Source organism: Haliotis asinina, chromosome 13 (assembly GCF_037392515.1).
Source record: "Haliotis asinina isolate JCU_RB_2024 chromosome 13, JCU_Hal_asi_v2, whole genome shotgun sequence".
Classification (NCBI taxonomy): domain Eukaryota; kingdom Metazoa; phylum Mollusca; class Gastropoda; order Lepetellida; family Haliotidae; genus Haliotis; species Haliotis asinina.
Window position 1 is genome coordinate 2,297,396 of NC_090292.1, and position 25,057 is coordinate 2,322,452.

Consider the following 25,057-nt stretch of genomic DNA (forward strand, 5'->3'; position numbering starts at 1 on the left):
TTTACACATGTTCAAATCTCTTCACATCACCTCCTGTGGAATAACTCACATCATTGCATCCTACTGTCACTCTAGCAGCCCAGCAATAAATGTCAAAAAATATTTGTATTATTTTCAGGAAAATCTGCAGTCCAGTGTTCATGGGGGTTCATGAGTTAAAACCATCTGGTCCCCCTGATGTAACTTTTCAAATATATTTCTACCATCTTGTTCCCCCAATGCCGGTATTTAAATGCATCTATCATCTGGTTCGCCTAATGCTGGTATTTAAATATATATACCATCTGGTCCCCCTAATGCTGTTTTTTTTTTTTTAAAATATATATACCATCTGGTCTCCCAAATGCTGGTTTTGAAATATATATACCATCTGCACCCCTTATGCCGTTTTTATAAATATGTATACCATCTATCTGATCCCCCAAATGCTGGATCTAAAAAAAGTATCTACCATCTGTTCTCCCAATGCTGGTCTTTAAAATGTTTACTATCTGATCTCCCTGATGCTGGTTTTTAAATATATCTACCATCTAGTCCCCCTAATAGTGGTTTTTAAATATGCTTACTGTGTGGCCCCCCTAATGCTTGTTTTTTAAATATATCTACCATCTACCCCTCCTTATGCTGGTTTTTAAATATGTATATCCCCTGGTCCTCCTAACATTGTTTTTTATCCACCCGGCATGTAATACGGGGGGATATGGTCGACGCCTCGTCCGCCCGTCCGTCCGTAATCATTTTGTTTCCGGAACATTTTGGTGGGGTGGGCTTCGTTTCCGGAGCAGAACTCAAAAACCGTTCAATATGTTTCTGCAAAACGTGGTAGATATATCAATCAGAACCTAACGTGGTGCCTTTTGCTATGTACATGTTTTTGTGATTTAGTATTTTCTTGGTTTCCATGGAAACGTTTCGGACATAGTATCAAAATGGAGGGATGGGCTTCGTTTCCGGAGCAGAACTCAAAAACCATAAAATATTTTTCTGCAAAACTTGGTAGATATATCAATCTGAACCTATAGTAGTGCCTTTTGCTATTTACAGGTTTTTGTGATTTATCATTTTCTCGGTTTCCATGGAAACGTTTCGGACCTATTCTGAAAAGTGAGAGGTGTGTTTCATTTCCAGAGCAGAACTCAAATACTTCTCAATATCGGTTTGTAAAACTTTCTAGATATGCATATGCAGCAAAAATGGCAACATTTCCATAACTGCTTGGAGATGAAGATTCCAGTTTCCTGTGCGTTCTCCTTTCATGAATTTCTTCCAAATATCCATCATGTCCATATAAAGGAGCCAAAGTGATGATGTTCGTGAATGAGAAAGTGACTGCTTTGACTTGCTGAGGACTGTCTGTATGTGTACAAGCAATTATTCCCATTCCATCGAAAGTGTTGTGGCTATCCAAGGTCCTGACATTATGGTCTACATTGCCGGCAATATACTGAAAGATGTTCTCTTGCTGAAATTGTCGAGTAGTAGTTCCTTGATGTGCAGCAGCACTGGTTTCAAAACACTGTACTTCACTGTAGGAGGAACAGAAGTCCATAGCATGCAGAGTTTCAACGAGACACTTTGATGTGAAGTGATGGTGGAGCTGTACACCAAGTCCAATCTGGAGTGGAGCTAACAGGAGCCTTGGTCTTGCTGCCTGAATTATGGCCTGGCCAATGGAAGCAATCTTCACCTCAGCATCCTTCTCAGGTATCATGTACATTAGGAGAGTCTTCAACGAGTTTGCAATGTAGTCGATATTGTGTTGAATGCATGATGTCTCATCTGATGATGGATAAGATACTTTTGAGGTGCTGTTATCCTTGATATCAGTTAGTATATGCTTTGCTGCTGTGTTTATTAGCTTCAGCTTTTCTGTATTAGAATTGTTTTGTGTGGTTGTCTATAGTCCTTGAGAACTGTTTCTGCTGTTGTTCTGAAAGTTACCATTTTGACTTGCCATTCATTTCCGTAATGATGATAGAATCCCCAAAGTGTTCGTTTCATATAATCATGGCTATAAGCACTATCTCTAATCAACTGTGTCATAAGGTGAACAAGGTTGCTAACTGTGATCTGTTCACAGTCATTATCTTTCACATACTCTATCACTTTCATGAAGGCATCAGTGCGACTGGAATTTACAGGTGTTCTTGGAGTGAGAGTGCATTTCCGCTTCTTTTCTGCACCATAAAGTTTGGGTATTTGACAACCGTTTCGAAAGTTTATATCGCATGGTTGATGGTACAATGCATCTGCAGTAGTTAAATCATTTACTTACTCTCAAGCTTTCCCTGAACATCCTGAGCCCATTCATCACCACGTTCCTGACAGATTTTCTGGATGGTGCTTTGAAATTCTAACGTTCTGACAGGGTGGACTTCATAGGACCTCTTCTTTCCTGATAGACGTGCATACTGTCCACAGAACAAACAATGTTCAGAAAAGACAAAGCTTGATATTTTGGAACGTGTTGGCCTTTCACTTGAATCATTTAAATGCGGCTGTTGGGAAAGACTCTGTTTTATCACATTTGGGTTAGTATACGTCTTTCAGCATTCTTGATGAGCAACTTGGCCAGCTTGAACGTGCAAATAGTCGCCACGTGCTCAACTTGCTGAATTAATACCATGACAGCCTTTGTTCCTCAAAATTACCATGGGTTTTCCATTAAGGTCAAGGTTGCACATAATGCATTTCTCCATTGATGCTTGAAAATATCTGAAAATAAAATAAATGAATTTTATCATATAACTGAGAGTGAAATATATGTACAAACCCTTTACTAGTTACAGTGATGATAAAATGTATCTTCATTTTACATAAAGAAAATACATGTATCCACTTGTAACTATCTTATTATAAAAAATTATTTGAATTATATTTTAAAAAAATGTCATAAAATACAACACCCTCTGCAGATGAATATATTAACATAAATGATCCCTTACCGGTAGAACAAGCATCCAATAATGTCAGCGTTCCCTTGCTCGTAATTACGAGATTTTGGACTGCGAAATAAGAAAAATACCATGTATTTCCATGCAAATGTGTTTGAAACACATTTATGTATTGTCTTGTGTTTTTTGTCACGTGCACTGTAACGCTTTAAGAGAAAATGTGCTTTTTACCGAACTGAAAGCAACAGTGAACTTTTTAGATGCATTATGCCGTAAATTGGGCTTTCCATAGATTTTTTTTCAACAGAATCACCCCTTGAAAATGTGAGTATTTTACGTTGCATAGCAACAAATAAGCATTAGTATGTATAAAATTTCTACAGTTTCTAGCAATACTTCCAAATACCCATCTCTATGCTCAATATTGTCTTTTTTAATTCATTAACCCCAAACAACAGTGTGCCGTTGAGTAAATGTGACGTGATTGTCATGATAGAAATAACCCATAGAAACACAAGTAGACAATGGGGTAGAGATAGTATATATATCTAAACAAGAGTCATCAGAAGATGACAAATCCCCCCGGCCCTGTCTGAAAGGCCAAATAATCTGAGAGTTACTCATTGTTTTATTTAGACTAAGTTTGAATTGTTTCCATGGAAGTCATGAAAATTGTAAATGCCATATATCTGTAACCAGCAAAGTCACAATTTCAAGATCTGCCTCATATATCAGCCAAGATCTGTTGAAAGATATGAAGTAGTTTTCGAGCTGTGTTCCTGAAACCACAACTCCTGAAACGAAGCCCACCCCTCTATTTTGAGACTAAGTCTGAAACGTTTCCAAGGAAACCAAGAAAATAATACATCACACAAACCTGTAAAAACCGAAAGGCGACACTTTGGGGTCTGCTACACTGGGCACAACATGTATACCTAGTCTTCCTATATCTATTTGCAATCAATGCAGCGACTCCAACAGGATCATCCAGATGTCTATCTGGCGTTCATGTCTGGACACCATGTTATCCGAAGGAGTGACCTAGTCACTGAACAGGTGCTGATGAGAAGTATGAAGTCCACTGGTGGTATGACAAGAGGGCACGGTATGGGTGAAACACAGAGATCTCAGTGGTTACTATCTAGGCCAGCATGTGTTGATGTCAGTAATGCAATCCCAGATAACACGACGTCATCGGTCTGTCAGTGGCTACAGTCGGCAAGTCGACAGTGGCTTGTAGCTGGCGGCCCGCTCGCCAGCTTGTATGCTGTAACAATGTTGCTATAAAGGTATGCAACTTTGTTACATATATTTTCGTAATGAGACACGTTGTTTACGGTAAAACCCAGTTGTAGATATGCGAGAATATAATTAGCGATCCTAACACATTCATTTAAAAGAAATTTAAGAGATAAACAATTCGATTGCCGAAAAAATTATAGGTGATGAATCGCCAACAGTTCTTCCTCATGACCTCTGTTTTGAAAGAACTGGATCGACCGATCCGTGCCAGTGATATTCGCATACTTGTAATTTTTAAAAGCTTAAGTGTTATTTTGGTGTAGCATAAATATTTTGTCATTAATTTAATTAATGATTTAAAGATCCAATAAAGTCAAATTTTGCACATTTGTGAGGAATCATCTCCACTTCAGTCACAAAATTATATTTAATTTTCCGTTGGTTATTTATCGAAAGGCAACAATTTAAGAAACATACGCACAGTACCGTGAACTAATTAACATGACTGCCTTTGTGCTTGTCCATTGTGGAACAATACATAAGTTTTATAAACTGAAATTGTGTGCCCAGTGCATATATAACTTCAAAATTTCCTGTCAAATTTTAGAAACATCCATCCCAAACTCAATTCATGAAAAGTATGCATACAACACTGACATAACATGTAAGTCAACGGGCATGACGTCAAGTGTCCGAACATAACTTGTACGTCTCCGTCGCGTTCATTGTCCCAACGTTGGAATTATATATATCGGCAATGTCGTCGTCTGATTTATTTATTTAAAACAGCGCCGTTGTTGTTGCCGTTGTCTTGTTGTAGTTGTTGTTTTTCTTCTGTGATGTTTTCCTCCGGTATATGGGAGGAAGTGTTCGAGTAGTGTTTTCAATTCGTTGAACTCATTTCGAAAATGTCACCCAGACAAAAATCAATTGTTCATTGAGAACATTAAAAAAATAATTAAGTGATAACACATTCTTTTAGCTGTTAATAAAAGACGGTATAAACCTTCGAACTCCCTAACATGTAATGTAAATATGATCTCCTATTGTTTCAGGTGCAGTACTTTAAAACACTGATTTGCGTTTTAATTGGACAGACAAGGTGGTCGCAGTGTACACAGGAACCCACACAAACTTGGAAATTGATATCTATGATGTTTCTATATAAAACATAAATACATATATCAGAATAAACAGTGTCCATACATTATTTCCGTTTTTGTTCTTTAATGAACGAATGAATTTGGTTTTTGGTTAAGCAACATTCCGGCAATATCACGACGGGAAACACCAGAACTTGTAATATATAGGAAATCGAACCCGTGTCTTCGGCGTGATGAGTGAACAGTTTACAACTATGACACCCCCACCGCTCCACCTGCTTGAGACTGGGATGAGCGCTAATTCCACATACTCACAATTTTCCATGGGTTAATTATTTTCCAAATTCATGAATGATTGTTATAAATCACGAATATATTTTAACACAAAGAAACAACCTATTCTAGGAAAGTCTGAGATGATGAGGATTGCTGTACCATCCTCTCCTTTCTTAAAGAAAGACCACCCTTCAATGACGACCAATCCTTACGCAACATTGCAACAGGGGTTACAGCTGACAATTCTGTCAATATCGAACATTCAAAAGAAATCGGAAAAAAGACTGTGCTGTCCATGTGTGGTGAGGAGGTTGTCAACTACAATTTCAAGAGAGCCAACCAGGCAGTCCCTGGTTGAATACAAAAGTAAGTGTGAGATAAGTTGCAGATGTTCAGTTTGACCACCAACTACTTTTCCAGCGCCTGATAACTGCAGCAGATACCATGTTTGACAATGTTTCAGACCTCTTCAGCTATGAGTTGTCAAGCTTTCCTTCTTCGCTCTTTGACTCTTCTGGATTAACGAGAGAAGCTCAAAAACCTTCTTTGGCTGAAGCAATATGGACGATACACTGCAAAGTTATTCCAAAGCAGAGCATTCATGAAGACTCTTATCACTATGTCTTAGATGGTGGTAGCCTTCTCCAACGCATCCCATGGACCAATGGCTCAACATTCTCCACAGTTTCCCAAATCTATACATAATATGTCTGTAGAAAGTACTGAAATGCAACCATAGTCTTTGATGGGTACTTGTAGGGACCCCCGACAAAGGCTCCTGTACACCTATGACGCACAAGAGGCATCTGTGGTCCAAAAGTAAGTTTCACTGAAGAAATGGTTCTGACGTCAAATAAAGAACAGTTTCTCTCAAACAATGAGAACAAACGGGCATTTATTGATCTTCTGAGTGCAAAATTTGAGGACAGTGGTTACAGCGCTATGAAAGCTAGTGAAGATGCACATCTGATTGTAGAAACAGAAGTGCAGTGTGCCGCCACCTAACCAACCATTCTAATAGGAGAAGACACAGATCTCCTGGTTCTTCTGCTTTACCATGCTGATCCGGCAGCTTGTACCCTAATCTTTATATCGGAACAAACCAAAAAAAAAAAAAAAAAAAAAAAAACGTCAAAGATGTGGAACATTTACAGTCTCAATGAAAGTATCGGTAGGAACACCTGTCAAATACTGCCAGTTGTTCATGCTTTGACAGGATGTGATACAACATCTAGAGTCTTTGGAATAGGTAAAGGAGGCGGACTGCAGAAAATCTCTACCATGCCGTTGACTGTCAAGTATGCACAGGTCTTTTGTAGCAAGTCCATCCGAGAAGACATTGTCAATGCAGGTGAAAGATGTATGGTCCGTCTCTATGGCGGCACGGAAAATGAGAGCCTTGATGAAGTAAGATTTATAAAATTTTGTGGGAAGGCTGCTACATCTTTTGTTCCTGTCAGTGTGCATTCTCTCACACCAACATGTAACGCTGCGTCGTACCACACTCAACGAGTCTACTAGCAAGTGTGTCAGTGGACAGCAACAAATCCTGACATGCCTCCACACCAATGACGCTGGACTACACAGCAAGGTGACGCCTGAGAGAAGCAGCAAACTGTCAGCTCCAGAAGAACGTATGCATGTCATCAGATGTAAATGTAGACGAGAGTGCGAATCCAAACGCTGGGGTGCAGGAAAAATGGACTGAAGTGTTCAGCTGCATGTGGAGAGTGCCGTGGACTGAGTTGCAGCAATTCATCCAGAGTCTTCTCAGATGATTTGGATGATGACTTGCAATTATGTACATAAGAAGAAAGTATAATGGTAATCAAATTGTGAATTTCTGACGTAATATATGGAATTCATAATATAGATATTAGAGTTATGACCATTCCCTTAATGCTTTTGTGAATAGAACATTAAACCGGGAAATAGGAATAGGAATTTTTTCACAAAATATTTTTAAGCGGCACTCAGAAAATAATAATCTATCCACTTTTAATACCTTTACATTGAATGAAAGTATTGTTTATCTTTATGTCAAAGTGGTATAAGAAAGCAATGAAACACTCGTGTTTCTCTAAGAAAAATACACTAGTGTGAACGCACGTTTTCTACACATTGAAATACGATGTTCCTTAACTTTTCCCATGATTATCTTTATATATTACAAGTACAACAACCCTACGTGAATTAATTAAATGATTCTTAGAGACAAATGGACTAATCATGCATTGTGTGCTTGAAGAAAAACATAAAAGAAACTGACGCGTTTATTAAATATAATCATAAAAAGCACTTTTGTGGGAATAACATTAAGGTTGATCTTTAAAATCTTTCAACCATTAGATTTTTTCGTATTTTCGGTAATACATAAACATGTATCATTTCTTTTGCAAGGGGTTGGTGGTTGACACATTATTCGGTTAGATTGACTGGACTACAAATGATGTTTTTTACAAACGGTCTCCCTAATGCTACTTCTGTATGTATGAGAATTAAGACAGAAAAACGCGTATATTTTTTTTATTTTATATGTTTTTGTATCAAGTTTGCTAAGATGATTTCGAGTAAAAATCCACCATTAAAGTCAATAATAAGTATTTTATAACAAAATGTACACGTGGTCTCCCTTATGCTGTTTCTTACATACGGTCCCCCTTAATGCTTGTTTCAAATGTATACATTTATATGTAATGAAGGGATCTATATATTTAGTCACTGTAGAAAAGGTACATTTCCTTGTGGCACCAAAACCATGTAAGGTGTCTGCTATAAGTGTATAGTCTTTCTTTGTGAAACGATACCGAACACACGGTATTTGACAAGTACGGTTGGTGTTACCATTGCTGTTGCCTGGCATGCAACCAGCACTGCGCCGCTCTCCTATCTGGCTGAGGAGACCGCCGGGCACCTCAGTGTATAGTTGTGACGTCACCAGCTGTACAAATGGCGCCACGTCCACAGGATGAACCTCAGCTCAGTCTGAGGTCACAGAGTACAACGGCATGCAAAGAAACGTTTTGTTGTTGTCTGTTTCACAATTCTTGATATTTTTTAAACAAAATTTATAAAACTAACCCAGAATTATGTTAAGACGGGCAAAGTTTACGTACAATCACTCACCATGACAATTTGTTTACATGATCCTGCGAGAGTTCAAACACAAAACATAACAAAATGTCTGAAAATACATTCAACAACGTTTATTTATATTAAGAAAGAAAAAAGGAAAACTCCTGAATTGTCACTACGCCAGTAACGACATGTGCTGTGTCTCTGTCTACACCAACACCGACTTCAGTGTGCACCTTGTGACACCAGGAGATCTAACACTCGCTGATGTCCCCCATGTCTCGCCCAGTCGGCCCCTGTCCGCCCTTTCTTGTTCCTGGCGTTGACGTCAACCACGTCCAGGGACAGGATCAGCTTCACCGTCTCCAGGTGTCCTTCTCTACAGGCGTAGTGAAGGACGTTGTTACCGTCACTGTCCGTCAGTGACACATCAGCCCCTCTACCCACCAGGAACTTCACCAAGGCCCTGTGTTCATTATACGCTGCCGCCATCACCGGTGTCCAGCTGTCCTCTCCTCTGCTGTTAATGCCCACCACGTTCAGGGACAGGATCAGCTTCACCGTCTCCAGGTGTCCTTCTCTACAGGCGTAGTGAAGGAAGTTGCTACCGTCCCCGTCCACCAGTGACACATCAGCCCCTCTACCCACCAGGAACTTCACCAAGTCCCTGTGTTCATTATACGCTGCCGCCATCACCGGTGTCCAGCTGTCCTCTCCTCTGCTGTTAATGCCCACCACGTTCAGGGACAGGATCAGCTTCACCGTCTCCAGGTCTCCACCATAACAGGCCAAGTGAAGGACGTTGTCACCGAACCTGTCCACAAGTGACACATCAGCCCCTCTACCCACAAGGAACTCCACCACGTCCCTGTGTCCATTCACTGATGCCTCCATCACCGGTGTCGAGCTGTAGTCTCCTCGTCTATAGTTGATGTCAACGTGCCCCGCTGCCAAGATCCGCTTCACTCTCTCCAGGTCACCGCCCTCACTGGCGGAGGAGAGGTCGCGGCCTGCTGCTGGTGATGGAGTCGCTACAACACAAAGTAAACAATGTACATCAGACATCTTTGTCTCACATCTACAATGTTGTCATCATGTTGATACGTGACTCGGACAATTCCATCTGGCTGACAACAATCCAACATGACGGAAATGTCAACATGTGGTTTCTGGAATCAACGATGGCGTGTTTAATACGTAACTTTCTGTTAGAACCAGAAGTTGTAGCATTATCTTGCATTCAGCTTGACATTGTTAATGTGTGTTGAACTTTACAAGATATTATCGGTTGTTTGGTCTTATGGGTAACAAGATATAACACTGATTTGTGTTACAGTGTTTTGTTTGTTGTTTATTGCCACGCTCTGCAGTATTCCAGTTGTCTGATGGTGACCTCAGCAAAAATATCTTGTTCATGAAATCCTGTGATTGACAACATGAACGTTGATCGACATCACTGAGCTTCCTGCCTGTTGGGTTTTCCCACCTACCGTGTGCATCAGGGTCTTGTGTCATCTCTGGCGCGGGTGAAACTGTGCTGCTTGGTGTCGGATCCTCACTTGCGTCAGTCGCGGAGGCTGAAACAGGGAATATGAGGTTCAGAAAACTAATCATAGACATTTCTACTACTGGCCTCAGTTTTATTTGGCCTTTCAATACTCTGCATGATTTATTCTAAATACATATGGAGGAATAATTAAATAAATTTCGTTCAATTTTCGTACCTACCATGTAGATCGGAGTCTTATGTAGATCGGAGTCTTGTGTAGTCCGTGGCGCTGGCGGAACCGTGTTGCTTGGGGTCGGGTCAGTTAAGGCTGAAACAGGGAATATCTAAGTCAGAAAACCAAACATACCATACAACCAATATAACTAAAGGCCACAGGTTTTGCTTTCCAAATGTTTTTCCCTTCAATATTACGTATGGATACAGTCCATATACATCTGTCACAGCAGAGGCATTACAAATATACCGTATTGATTGACATACCTGTTCATCATGACCGCGTATAAAAGGAGACACTTCCTAAATCTATTTTTTAAATTGGAATCTGAAAAAAATGTTAATAAGTTGTGCAATGACTGTGTGTTAACAGCTGAGATGCTCCTCTGTTGTTGAAATAGTGTAACTGAATAGACTTATTCATTTTCAAAAGTAATCAGGAACGGTGTAATAACGAATCTGTTCGCCCTCAGGGTTAGGGCTGAGGTAAGGGAGATTATATTCTACGGGGACTTCATTTATAAACATCCTTGATCCTTAACGTTTTTACACTGAATAGATAAACAAACAAAAACATAGACATTCATTTTCAAAAGTAATCAGAAACGGCGTAAATACAGAATCTGTTCGCCCTCAGGGTTAGGGCTGAGGTAAGGGAGATTATATTCTACGGGGACTTCATTTATAAACATACTTGAACCTTAACGTTTTCACACTGAATAGGTTGTTATTTTCTTTTGAAATATAATCAGGAACGGTGTAATAACGAATCTGTTCGCCCTCAGGTTTAGGGCTGAGGTAAGGGAGATTATATTCTACGGAGGCTTTATTTATAAACATACTTGAACCTTCACGTTTTTACACTGAATAGGTTGTTATTTTCTTTTGAAATATAATCAGGAACGGTGTAATAACGAATCTGTTCGCCCTCAGGGTTAGGGCTGAGGTAAGGGAGATTATATTCTACGGGGACTTCATTTATAAACATACTTGAACCTTCACGTTTTTACACTGAATAGATAAACAAACAAACAAAAGGCAACACTTCCTAAATTTAATATTAAAGTTGGAACCTGAAAATGTTAATAAATTGTGCAATGACTGTGTGTTAACAGCTGAGATGCTCCGCTTTTGTTGAAATGTTGTAAGTGAATAGGTTGTTATTTTCTTTTGAAATATAATCAGGAACGGTGTAATAACGAATCTGTTCGCCCTCAGGGTTAGGGCTGAGGTAAGGGAGATTATATTCTACGGGGACTTCATTTATAAACATACTTGAACCTTCACGTTTTTACACTGAATAGGTTGTTATTTTCTTTTGAAATATAATCAGGAACGGTGTAATAACGAATCTGTTCGCCCTCAGGGTTAGGGCTGAGGTAAGGGAGATTATATTCTACGGGGACTTCATTTATAAACATACTTGAACCTTCACGTTTTTACACTGAATAGGTTGTTATTTTCTTTTGAAATATAATCAAGAACGGTGTAATAACGAATCTGTTCGCCCTCAGGTTTAGGGCTGAGGTAAGGGAGATTATATTCTACGGGGACTTCATTTATAAACATCCTTGATCCTTAACGTTTTCACACTGAAGACAGAATAGATAAACATAAAAACTGCACTTTTACCTACTCAGTATTGCTCTTTATAAAATGACCACCTGTTCCAGTTTGAATTCATTAACCGTCACTGGAATTCAAAATGTCTTTCCTTGATGTCCCCACATACCCTCCCTGTTTAGTGTAACTGGTATTTTAGACATTTCCACAAATTCTAACGTGGAGCAGATTGAACCTTAGTGTTTATCACGCAGTGTGAAGGGTAACAGGGTAACAGGGCTACTTGATTCGGTGTTTGTGCTACACAGTTGTAATTTAGTGTCAAGTAAACTACCTGAAACACTCACAAAATGTCGGCATACTGAGTGACGGAAGGAGTGCAATGTCTCAAACAACTGCTAACTGACACGACCGTAAGCAATGTGTTTTGATAAACATCAAGGTTACAACACGTGGCAGTGTGTGGTGGTGGTAAAGATCGAGATGTCGGCTGTCCGAGTGATTAACATTCCCTCTGTATCAATGTTAGAAATAACGAGAATTAACCATATTTGTCTTTCCATAATCTACATCCCAATGCATTTTTTAAAATGGTGCAGAAATACAACCTAAAGGTTTTAATGTTAAAAGAGGAAAGCTACAGACCTTCAATTTAAACATTAAGCTGATACTTTTGGTCGTGTGCTATAGTGGGGATGAATTTCAAATGCAATGCAGTTATTCGTGGACTCGGCGCAAGAGATAGCTCATGAAACACATCCGTTTCGATGACATGTCCCGTCAGCCCTATGTTTACATGCCCAATAAACAATATGTTGACATGTCTCGTCAGCCCTATGTTAACATTGCCAATAAACAATACGTTGGTCAACCTGTCCTGTTAACCTTATGATGTCATGCCCAATTTACGATATGTTAATAGGCCCTGAACGCTGAATGATGTTGACAGTAAACACTACTATCTTTTGGTCACAAGTCTGCCTTTGAAACAGAAACGGTTTAACAATGTCAGATGTGGACCAGATGGTTTTCCACAATGAATACACTGAACATGCACGTCCAATGTACTGTTGTCAACACGCAGGGGACAAATACAGAATGTGCATTCCGTATGACTGTAAAACATGGACCTAATTCCGAACAATGATGTTATGCTCATTTTCTTTGGTTGGAATGTTATGGAATACTGTAAGGGACATTCTCGCGATCTCGCATTCTCGCGATCTCGACCTTTGGAAGTAAGCCTAAAAAGCCAAAAGTGCGAAAATGCGAGATCGCGAGAACGCGAGATTTGGTCAAAATCTGGCATTCTCGCGATCTCGCATTCTCGTGTTTTGTGTGTGTGGTGGTAAAGATCGAAATGTCGACTGTCCGAGTGATTAACATTCCGTCTGTATCAATGTTAGAAATAATGAGAATTAACCATATTTGCCCTTCCATAATCTACATCCCAATGCATTTTTTAAAATGGTGCAGAAATACAACCTAAAGGTTTTAATGTTAAAAGAGGAAAGCTGCAGGCCTTCAATTTAAACATTAAGCTGATACTTTTGGTCGTGTGCTGTAGTGGGGATGAATTTCAAATGCAATGCAGTTATTCGTGGACTCGGCGCAAGAGATAGCTCATGAAACACATCCGTTTCGATTTAATAATGTCATAAACATTTCTGTGAGGGATGTAAATGTTATCAGTTCGAAGGATGAAACTTACAGGCACATAATTTGATCAGATATAACAAGTCTACCAGGTGAAACGCTGCGTTGTGATATTTACCCAGACCTTCCGTCCTCCCGCCCTCCCGCCTGTGACAGGCTAAACAAACGTCTGGGTGTAAACATATCGAACGATATGCATTTACACTATTTCATCCATTATCAGTTTATCTGAGAACTTACCCACCTATCACGTCCTAACACGAACGACACGTCTCAGTGCTAGATCTGAAATGCCTTGACTGTACTGGTCAACATCCCCGCGTGGAAACATTTCTATCCGACCGAAATTGCCGTCAGATGAAAGCAACACATTGCAACATATTTCGTGTTACCTGTGGCATGACATGGACAGGAATTGTAGTAGGTACTTCCTTAATTCACCAATTGTTTGCATCCAAACTTCTAATATTTGTTTACAAAAAAATACAGATAAATGGCCCTTTTCGATGCATATGTGGATATGTAAGACCTCAGTGACTTATATATAAATAGCTGCGTTCACTCTGTCAAACAAGTGTAAACTGCAGGGAGTCCCTAACTCAGACTAAGTGTGAAATTTATACACATGCTAAAATATTTATGTTCAGCTACTGTATCCATAAATTGTCAGTTCTCTGTTAATGTCATGTCATGATTATTGGGTAATGAAAGTAAAACATCGGTTTGTGGCTGTAATGTGTTCATGCTGGCTCCAGAGTTTATCCAGCCATCGGGCAATAGTACTTATTACGTGGTGATATGTTTCAGAAGATTTCCGGTCGTTTTTAAACGAAATACCCAACACTTTGCACTATCTTACTCCCCGGGTAACCACCTCCCACTGATGGAGAACTACTGCGTATGATGTGACCAGTCATGAAAGGGCAATCCAAAACGAGGCTATATCAGGGCATTCCACAAATACTGGCATTAAAGGGTTCTTAATCTCGTGGAGGGTTTTATTCACCCAGAATTTCCGGTTTCTTCCATACTGATATCGTTTTACTTTGTCAGGTCATAATAACGCCAACATAAAACGTGGGGCGTTTAGTTGACTGGGACTGTGCTGGACAGGTCTCACATTAAGGCTCTGAGCAGACAACACCAGGTCGAGTGTTGACGCCTGAGTCCGGGTGAATTAAATACACGAAGGTTGCAAAAATCGGAATAGGAAGTGGTGCTGTGCCCTTAAGAAACCACTTCGATTCTCATCAAGAAACTTCCTGTACGAATCAGTAAGTTCACCCAGAAATCTGTAGGTACAGAAATAATTCAGATTGAGAATAGCTGAGTTAAAAAAAATGCAAAATGCAAAAGCATTACAGTTTCAACAGGGAAAACTACACATAGCAGTTCGTAGTAGAAATGATGTCAGCGATAGCAAAGTTACATGTCCCGAGTAAATGCAATGATTTTCACACACCAACTGATGTTGATGTAATGTGAGATAAGGAGATATACAGTGCCTGGCCCCGTCTCATTACTGGAATTGTACACGAGGCGATGGGGACAACGGGAAGTGCAACTGTTACCTTGTTAAGGTGGTCCAACGAGGTCGAGGCCTAGGTGGTGTTGTTGCAGTGTTGAGGTCCAATCAGCCCTATGTTAACAGCGTCAATAAACAGTACGTTGACATGTCCCGTCAGCCCTATGTTTACATGGCCAATAAACAATACGTTGACATGTCCCACCAGCCTATGTTTACATGACCAATAAACAATGCGTTGACATGTCCAATCAGCAGTTCGTTGATATGTCCCATCAACCTATGTTTACATGGCCAATACACAATACGTTGACATGTCCCATCAGCCCTATGTTAACATGGCCAATAAACAGTACGTTGACATGTCCCATCAGCCCTATGTTAACATGGCCAATAACCAATACGTTGACATGTCCTATCAGCCCTATGTTAACACTTCCCGTCAGCCCTATGTTTACATGGCCAATAAACAATACGTTGACATGTCCCACCAGCCCTATGTTAACATGCTCAATAAACAATACGTTGACATGTCCCATCAGCCCTATGTTAATATGGTCAATAAACAACACGTTGACACTTCCCGTCAGCCCTATGTTTACAAGGCCAATAAACAATACGTTGACATGTCCCATCAGCCCTATGTTAACATGCTCTAAGAAACAATACGTTGTCATGTCCCGTCAGCCCTATGTTTATATGGTCAATAAACAACACGTTGACACTTCCCATCAGCCCTATGTTAACATGCCCAATAAACAATACGTTGACATGTCCCGTCAGCCCTATGTTTACATGGCCAATAAACAATACGTTGACATGTCCCATCAGCCCTATGTAAACATGCCTAATAAACAATATGTTGACATGTCCCGTCAGCCCTATGTTTACATGGCCAATAAACACTACGTTGACATGTCCCACCAGCCTATGTTAACATGGCCAATAAACAGTACGTTCACATGTCCCATCAGCCCTATGGTAACATGCTCAATAAACAATACGTTGACATGTCCCGTCAGCCTTATGTTAATATGGTCAATAAACAACACGTTGACACTTCCCATCAGCCCTATGTTTACATGGCCAATAAACAATACGTTGACATGTCCCGTCAGCCCTATGTTAACATGCTCAATAAACAATACGTTGACATGTCCCACCAGCCTATGTTAACATGGCCAATAAACAATACGTTGATATGTCCCGTCAGCCCTATGTTAACATGGCCAATAAACAATACGTTGACATGAACGCTGAATGATGTTGACAGTAAACACTACTATCTTTTGGTCACAAGTCTGCCTTTGAAATAGAAACGGTTTAACAATGTCAGATGTGGACCAGATGGGTTTCCACAATGAATACACTGAACATGCACGTCCAATGTACTGTTGTCAACACGCAGGGGACAAATACTGAATGTGCATTCCGTATGACTGTAAAGAATGAACCTAATTCAAAACAATGATGTTATGCTCATTTTCTTTGGTTGGAATGTTATGGAATACTGTAAGGGACATTCTCGCGATCTCGCATTCTCGCATTCTCGCGATCTCGACCTTTGGAAGTAAGCCTAAAAAGCCAAAAGTGCGAAAATGCGAGATCGCGAGAACGCGAGATTTGGTCAAAATCTGGCATTCTCGCGATCTCGCATTCTCGTGTTTTGGTACAGAGCAGGTTTCTGTCATAAGTCGATAACACGAGAATGCGACATTTGTACATGCTGTCAAATCTCGCAATCTCGCAATCTCGCAAACTCGACTTGTCAAATAAGGCCACAAAACACGAAAACGAGAGAACACGAGAATGTCAAAATAGTTGACAGTCTCACCTGCCGCAGTTCCAGGAAACGTGGTGTTCAAAGTCGTGTGTGACAACTGCGACAATGACGATGTTGTCAGGGAGCTTCCATTTACATAATTCGGTCTCATCTCTTTCCTGATCCCACAACTTACATTCAGTGTCATCACGTCCTCTGTAAGACGATTCATTACTTCCTTTGTATCAAGTAATTCTTCTTTGGTCTGGTTTAGTTGAGTTGTTAAACTCTGAATGTCTGTGGGTAACTTCAGCCGGATTTCCTCCAGGCCATTCATGCACGATTCAACCTCGTTTCTCATCATCACAGAGCTTGTATTCAGCGCAATAAAGTCTTCAGTAAGACCAATGACCTTTCGCCTTGTGTCACAAAGATCATCGTTGGTCTTGTTTAACTCGGACTTCAGCATCCGTGCATGTCTCAGGTCAGCAACAGTGTGATTCAGCTGCACATGGAATGCACGGATGTCATTGGTCAACCTATTACGTTGTTTTTGAAGACTTTCTCTGTAACTGTCTCTTTCCCGTTCAACACGTCTCAATTGTTGTGCAAGTGCTTTGACTTTTGTCTTTGTGTGTTGTCCACTGGCTTTTAGGGCTTGTACTTCTTCAAGAACATGTCCGCTGATAATGTTGCCGATATAGTCTCCTTTCATGATATCTGAAATTGCTAGTTTGACGAGAGGCTTAATCAAGGGAGGAAGGAATCTTCCAGTCAGTTCTTCTTTCAGTGACGACTCCAGTACCTCAATCTTGTTCATTAGTTTTATCTCAGAATTAACAGCAGTTAGCTTCCACGACTGGATCTCTCCTTCCATCAAACGCACCCGTGTAACCAAAGCTGCCAAACTGTCATCAGTGTCTATGGCTTTCACACCACACACCAGGAGACTCAAGAGAATAATTGTTGATACCTCCATCGTGCACGTGAACTGTGTAACGCAACTAGGAAGACGACAGCCTTGCCGCCAGGTGCAGGGCTTCAATATAGCCCGACTCAAGTGTTGGGCAGAATGCCAGCTCGGGGGTCCACATGCTCTACCCGTGTGCATAAACGTGGCAATCAACAACCGGTATAGTGGATGCCTACCTGAGAATACTGACATGTAATCCCACCATTGCATGGGTGGATACAGCCTTCAGAGAAAGAGAAGGTGGGTGGATGGGTGTGGTGAGGATTGTGTGCACACTCTTAAGAAATTGTGTAGGTGGGATGGGTGGGGAATGGGAGTTTGGAGATATGATTTTCATCCGTTTTGCTAGGTAACATAAGATTTCAGGATTGTGTGTGTGCACGTGTGTGTATGTGTGTGTGTGTGTGAGTGTGTGTTGGGATGGGGGGTTGGGGATGGGTGTGGGGATGTGTAGGGGTCGTTATTGACCCACTTTAAATTTGATCCTGTTGTACGACGTCAACCTGCGTTCAACGCTCGGCAGAACATCTCCAGATTTGAGTTTCAGGAGCCTGCATTCTTCAGAAAACGTGTCATAACCCAATGCTGTCGTTCCCCATAACACGAACAGGTTCTGTGGTGACCACTGTGTACTGTATGAAGAATATGTGCCCTGCAACATCCTGTATGTGAGACCGTGCACTGTGTGGGGCTTCACTGTCCCTTCATACATACTACAGACTTCACTATCATTCCATGTATACTACATTCTTCACTATCCCATTGTGTTTACTACAGGCTGCACTATCCCTTCGTATATACTACGTGCTTCACAATCTCTCTCTTCGTGTGTACTACAGGTTTCACTGTCCTCCCCTTCGTGTTTACCACAGGATTCACTATCCCTTCACTACTGATTTCACTATCCCGTCGTGTATGCTACACTCTTCTCTATCCCCTCTTTCGCACTACAGGCTTCACATTCCCTTCGTTCATACTGCAGGCTTCACTTGTTGGTTATTTTATTAAGCCCATGTACTGTTGTTGTGGCTTCCTATTCGCTATTGTACTGTAAAAACATCTCTTCCAACTTGTATATGTAGTAGCCCAAAGTGGTCACGAGAGTCCCAGACTCAGGCCGTGATAACAGGAGTCAGCTGGCTTACTACAGTATGGTTCAAAATTATTGAGAATAGCTAAAGCATTTCATATTATTAAACGAGAACAAATCAGATAAAATTGAATGTATTGTGAAAGTGAACTGACCTTTTCATGTTGTGTAGGTAACAATTTAATATTTTATCAAGTCTCCTTGAGCTTCACGGCACAGTCTAAGACGGGTAGGCATACTTCCTATCAGAGAGGTTAGTGTCTCGTGAGTTATGCTGTCCCAGTATTGGACCACTTCTCTCTTCATGTCTTCAATTTTTGTCAACCCCTTTTGATTCACACATTCCTTCATCATCCCCCAAATGTTCTCAATGGGATTGAGTCAGGACTATATGCAGGAAATGGTAATGCAGTCACATTTTTCTCTTGAAACCACTGCTTGGCATGTTTTGCGATGTGTTTAGGATCATTATCTTGCAGCAAAATCCAGTCATTTCCATAAAACACACGTGCACTTGGAAGGAGAAAATTATCTAATATGTTAGTGTAGCGTTGACTTGTCAGATTTCCCTCAAACACACACAACGGGGTCGTTTCTAATAAGGATATCCCTCCCCATACATGAAACTTTGGGCTGTATATAGGTCGTTGATACAACGGTGCTGACACAGACTTTGTCCATATTTTCACATTATTGGGATATACCCATATTGAGCTTTCATCAGTAAAAATCACATTTTCCCAGTCAAAGTTTTCATGTGCCAAACACCACTCAACACGCCTGTCTTTATGTTCTTGTTTCATGAGAGGAGAAGGAATTCCAGTCTTTTTCTCCCATCCAAGATCAATCAAATTTCTTCTAACTGTAGATTTTAATACAACTGTTGATCCCCTTTCTATCATTTCATACCTGATGTTGGAGATGCTTGCCCTTTGCTTTTTAGACGCTAAAATTCCCAGCCGGACGCGATCTGAGAAGTCCAATTTTCTGGGTCTCCCTGCTCCTTTCTGGTGCCCCAAATCCTTTCCCTCTTTAAAATTCTTCCTAATCCTATACACAGTAGAAAGAGGAGTTCCTGTTCTCTCTGCCAATGTATTTACATCATCAATTCCTTGATTACACAACTCAAAAATCAACCTTCTTTTATCTTCAGCAGACATTGTTGACAGTGCTGAGGAAAATGACGTCTGCTACAAATCCAGGGGAGGTAACTCTAATTGTACTATACTCAGTAGGCCAAGATGAGTTACCTCCCTTATACCATTACTTAGTTTTAAGTATCAGTGAATCAGTTGAGGTGTTAGGATAGCTCAAAGTAAGAAGAAAAATTCTCAATAATTATGAACCAGACTATATATGCTTCTCTATTCTCATGCTGTTCGTCACTTGTTTGATAACGGTGTTCGAGCCTACACCGAAATGTCGCCCTCAAAGAAGTAAAGCTGTTCATTCAGATATTGAAACCCTCTTTGATACTCCAACTTAAACTCTCAAAAACTTCAAATAAATTCGTACCCTACCATTTCAGGGATCTATTCAGTTCAGAAACACCAGCTCTTGTTAGTGAATAACAACACTCCATTGTGCTCACAGGAACTTGCGTGTGTGTATCAGTATTGCGGATTCATTTCCCGTCTTTGAAATTTCTTGCTGTTAAAACAACTTAGAAGTGGATTTGGTGAGGAGGAGCGCACAGATTGCTGACACCTCCCTAACAAACCTATCTATTGTCATAGCTCAAAATATGAATTCTATATATTGATACACACATTCAGTGATAAGCCGAGAAAAAACTGTTAGTTCATTGCCATTGCCATTTGTCAACATTATCTCATGTTATACCAACCCCAATCCTTGAATTCCGAATCAACCAATATATTATAGCTAGTACGTTTAACAAATAATGCAGCCACGTACAGTTAACGTATAACTCAATATCCAGGTTTTCCGGACTCTACACTATTATGAATGTCTATGTACAATTGGCCTCATGGCCATTTCTGCAATACAATCGTCTGTCTGTCTGTATTCAATACACCCTTGTCTAAAAGCAGACAAACAACGCATACCTGTATTCATTACACTCTTGTCTATAGATAGACAAAGAACAATAGATATGTTCATTGATAGCTCACCCATTGAAGATAACACTGTTTAATAGAAGATTGTTTAATAAAAACAAGCACCTACTATGTATACATGCTAATCACTGGAGGCATTGACACACCCCTGTCTGATAGTGTGAATTACACGGGTGCTTTTCTGCAAGTAATCTCCCCTTTAAACTACCTATTGAGAGGACTGTATTAAAGCCAGGCGCGTTGTTAATTCCTTCATCTCTAAACAGTAGGGATTTGCATCAGTATGTCAGTGATAATATATGGAAAACAATGAGTTTTTTGGCTGTGAATTACTACTCACTCTCCATGGTAAAGAACTGGAATTAGCTGAAAGCACTCGGCGATACATTGTCAGAGTTGTACAAGGTTTTGACAAGCGCTCTCCTACTGATGCCAGTATTGCTGATGTACTGCTCTACATAGATAAATGCAGCCTGCAGCTGCTCGGGCGTCTCTGTAACATATCATGTGTCCCAATCTGGAAAACATTCTTTTGTGCATCAACGTCACTGTTATTCTCATCCCAAGAACTTAGATTATGTGGAGTGCTGCTATCAACAGCTAAGAAACATAACCTACTTGACCCTGTATTTCACTACATCTGAACAGAATTCACTACATCTGCACGATAAATAAGCGGAGAAAGATTGTAGTAAATGGAATAAGAAACCATGACAACGAAACACGGAAATATAAACTATTATGCAGTGTTCGCCTGTCTCGATATTCTAAAATCCATACAGCACTTTCACCTCATGTGTTATACAACGTGACATTTTTATATCAGGAACTGAGAGAAGAACTGCAATATATGATAAGGATTGGATCCAGAAACAAGAATGTAAAGACTGCAGTTGATTACTGTAGCCATGTTATCCTTGACTGTGTATGACACACCCCTGTCTGATTGTGTAAATTACGCGGGTGGTCTTCTGCAAAGTAATCTCCCCTTTAAACCATCTATTGAGAGGACTGTGCTAAAGCCAGGTACGTTGTTAATTCCTTCATCTCTGTTGGTCTAAACAGTAGTGATTTACGTTAGTAAACCTTTGATACGATATGGGAAATCATGATGTTAACAACGAGTTTTATGGCTGTGAATTTCTACTCACTCTCCACTGTAAAGAAATTGAATTAACTGAAAGCACTCGGCGGTACTTTGCCAGGATTGTACAAGGTTTTGACCCCTATTCTTAGAGGTACGAACGTTTCCAGAATGGGGGCCCTGGAGCATTGTTGCTACACAGATAAATGCAGACTACAGATACTGGGGCGTCTGTAACATATCATGTGTCCCAGTCTGTAAAACATTCTTTTGTGCATCAACGTCCCTCTATTATTCTCATCCCAAGAACTCAGACAGATTATGTGGAGCGCTGATATCAACAGCTAAGAATTATAACTTACCTAACCTATTTCACTGTGTCTGCACAGAATTCACTATATCCGCACGAATATTAAGCGGAGAAATGTTGTGGTAAATGGAATAAGTAACCATGACAACGAAACACAGAAATATAAAATATCAAAAGACTGTGAAGACTGCAAATGATTACTGTCACCATGTTATCCTTGACAGTGTATAACTATTTCCAGACAGAGATGTCTTCTTCTCAACTCTAATCTATAATCTGGATGTTGAAATGTATGTCAAAATAGAGACGATGAAGAACATGACATGCTGACATTCTTTCTTAGGGTCAATAACAAAGACAGTGACGAAATAACATGACATTTTACTATTATAGAAGACTCAAAGTACTTTTATAACCTAAAAGATATCCTCAATTAACAGTCAGATATAATCTAACCAATACCTGACTGTTGATAGCCTGTATAGATTTGTGGAAATATTCTCATTTTCTGTGTATGTACATGTATGCACGCACGCACGCACGCACGCACGCACGTAAGCATGCACACACCACGCACGGGCGTGTGGGGTGTATGTGAGTGTGAGTTCGTGTGCGTTTGGGTTTGGGTTTGCGTGTGCGTGTGTTGAGTATTCTATTACTTAGCTATATAGTTACATAACCATGATGTTCTTGGGATCTTCGGACCTATCGGGAGGAAATATATTCATCCATTCATACATATCACATTGTATTCAATGCAACCCTTCTTTGAGTGAGTGAGTGAGTGAGTTTAATTTAGTGTAGTTTTACGCCACACTACGCAATTTTCCAGCTATATGGCGGCGGTCTGTGATCAACAACATGAGCATCGATCTGCGCAATCGGTAAGTGATGTCATGTGTCAACCAAGTCAGCGAGCCTCACCACCCGACCCCGTTAGTCGCCTCTTACGAACAGCACAGTACGTCGCCTTTTATGGCAAGCATGGGTTGCTAAAGGCCTAATCTACCCCGGGACCTTCACCGGTCCAGTCTCCTCTGAAGGTAGACAAACAACACATATTTCTATTCATTATACACTTGTCTATAGATAGACAAAACAATTAGATATGTTCATTGATAGCTCATCTATTTAAGATAACAATGTTTAATAACTGTACAATATTATCACTTACTGTGTAATAACATCCAGTGATGACGGATGAATGACTTCACAATGGTTTACAGTTATAACGTCAAAATTCTAATACATGTGTCACAATTGTATTAGACACTTCTTGACTCTTGGAAACTGAGAACCTATTAACATTATGTTAGGCAGTAATAAACAGAATACACTGGCTCTTTTGAGACCAAAGAATTAACTCATCCACTGAAAATGGTATCACACATAAGGTCTGAAAATATCTTTTATGTATTTGTTTTTTTGTTGTTGTGTTGGTTTTTGTTTTGCTTGTTGTTATTGATTTTTTTGGTGTGTTTATTATTCTGTTTATTTTGTTTCTTTTGGGCATTTGTTTGGGCATTTCATTTCCGTAACATCAACAGGTGGTCGCATTAGTTATTGATCACGGACCTACTACGATCATTTGCCTGCGGTCCGTGTTGAGGAATCACATGCACGATGCAACATCCGTGTCCCATGTGTCACAAATGCGCAAAATTCTACATTTCTAAGACAGTAAGGTCTTCCAGTGGTCTTGATATTGAGTCGGGTACCGCCAGTGGTTTGAGTGCCCTAAAGTATTATGAGAGTGTGTGACTGTGAAACCTTCTAACCATTGTGTAACCGAGCTTGTGGTAAAGTATTACTACGCCCATATTTGTCACGCCGTAGATATATGTGCCCTTGACATAGTTTCGGCACATCATTTGTGGCGATTGAAATCGCTTTTGTTTTAATTAATACAGTAAGAATTGCATTGAAAGAGATAGGTAAGTATATGTCCATTTAGGCATAACTAGAAATCTCCGTTCCGTGAAATGAAAGTTTTGCAGCCCAATGTCAACTCTTACCAAGGCACTGTAATCAAGTAAAGATCCTCACTAGAATTTGTCGGCTGGAAGAAGCGACTAACGTGATCGGGTGGTCAGGTTCTCTGATCTGGTTGATGTTTGTCATTGTATCCCATGTGTAGACCGATGCTCATGTGTTGATCATTGGATTGTTTGGTCCAGACTCGATCATTTACAGACAGACGCCACATAGTATGAATATAGCTAAATGCGGAGTTGAACAAACAGACCTGTAGCATTAGAATGGCTAACTAACCAAACCTTGTTCTACATACATAGTAATGAATGCTCATGACATTAATCACTTTTTTCTCTGATCTGACATCCTTAAACTCCCGCCCTTCACACATTGAAACTTCTCTGAATACCTGATGATAAATGGAATTTCGGCCTGATTGAACATCGCTCCTCGGAGAGTGAAACTGTTATCGACTCGCATCAATAAACATATGATAGAAGTCAGTGTACATCGGAGAGGATTGACAAGGTATAAACTTAATTGTGCTGTGGCTGTGACGGAATGACACAACAGAAAGTGACGATGTCATTCGTGCAGCATATCATCGACTGAAAGGCATTTAAGGGGCTGACTCAATAACCCATACATACAAAAACGTTATCATATACAGTCTGTTTGTACATCGAATAAAGAGGAATTAAAATTGCGAATCCTCATAATTTTACC

The 25,057-nt window shown here is 40.2% G+C and overlaps 1 protein-coding gene across 1 annotated transcript; it reads right to left on the reverse strand.

The window, feature by feature from the left end:
* Positions 1-1,425: 1,425 nt before the first annotated feature.
* Positions 1,426-17,815, reverse strand: LOC137260334 (ankyrin repeat domain-containing protein 17-like). Its single transcript, XM_067798012.1, has 7 exons — positions 16,892-17,815; positions 10,315-10,407; positions 10,081-10,167; positions 8,827-9,621; positions 8,642-8,664; positions 2,276-2,411; positions 1,426-1,526 (listed from the first exon to the last, which is right to left on the reverse strand). Exons 1-7 carry the CDS (start codon positions 17,796-17,798, stop codon positions 1,426-1,428), a joined length of 2,142 nt encoding a protein of 713 aa, XP_067654113.1. The 5' UTR covers positions 17,799-17,815.
* Between the last annotated feature and the right edge of the window lie 7,242 nt (positions 17,816-25,057).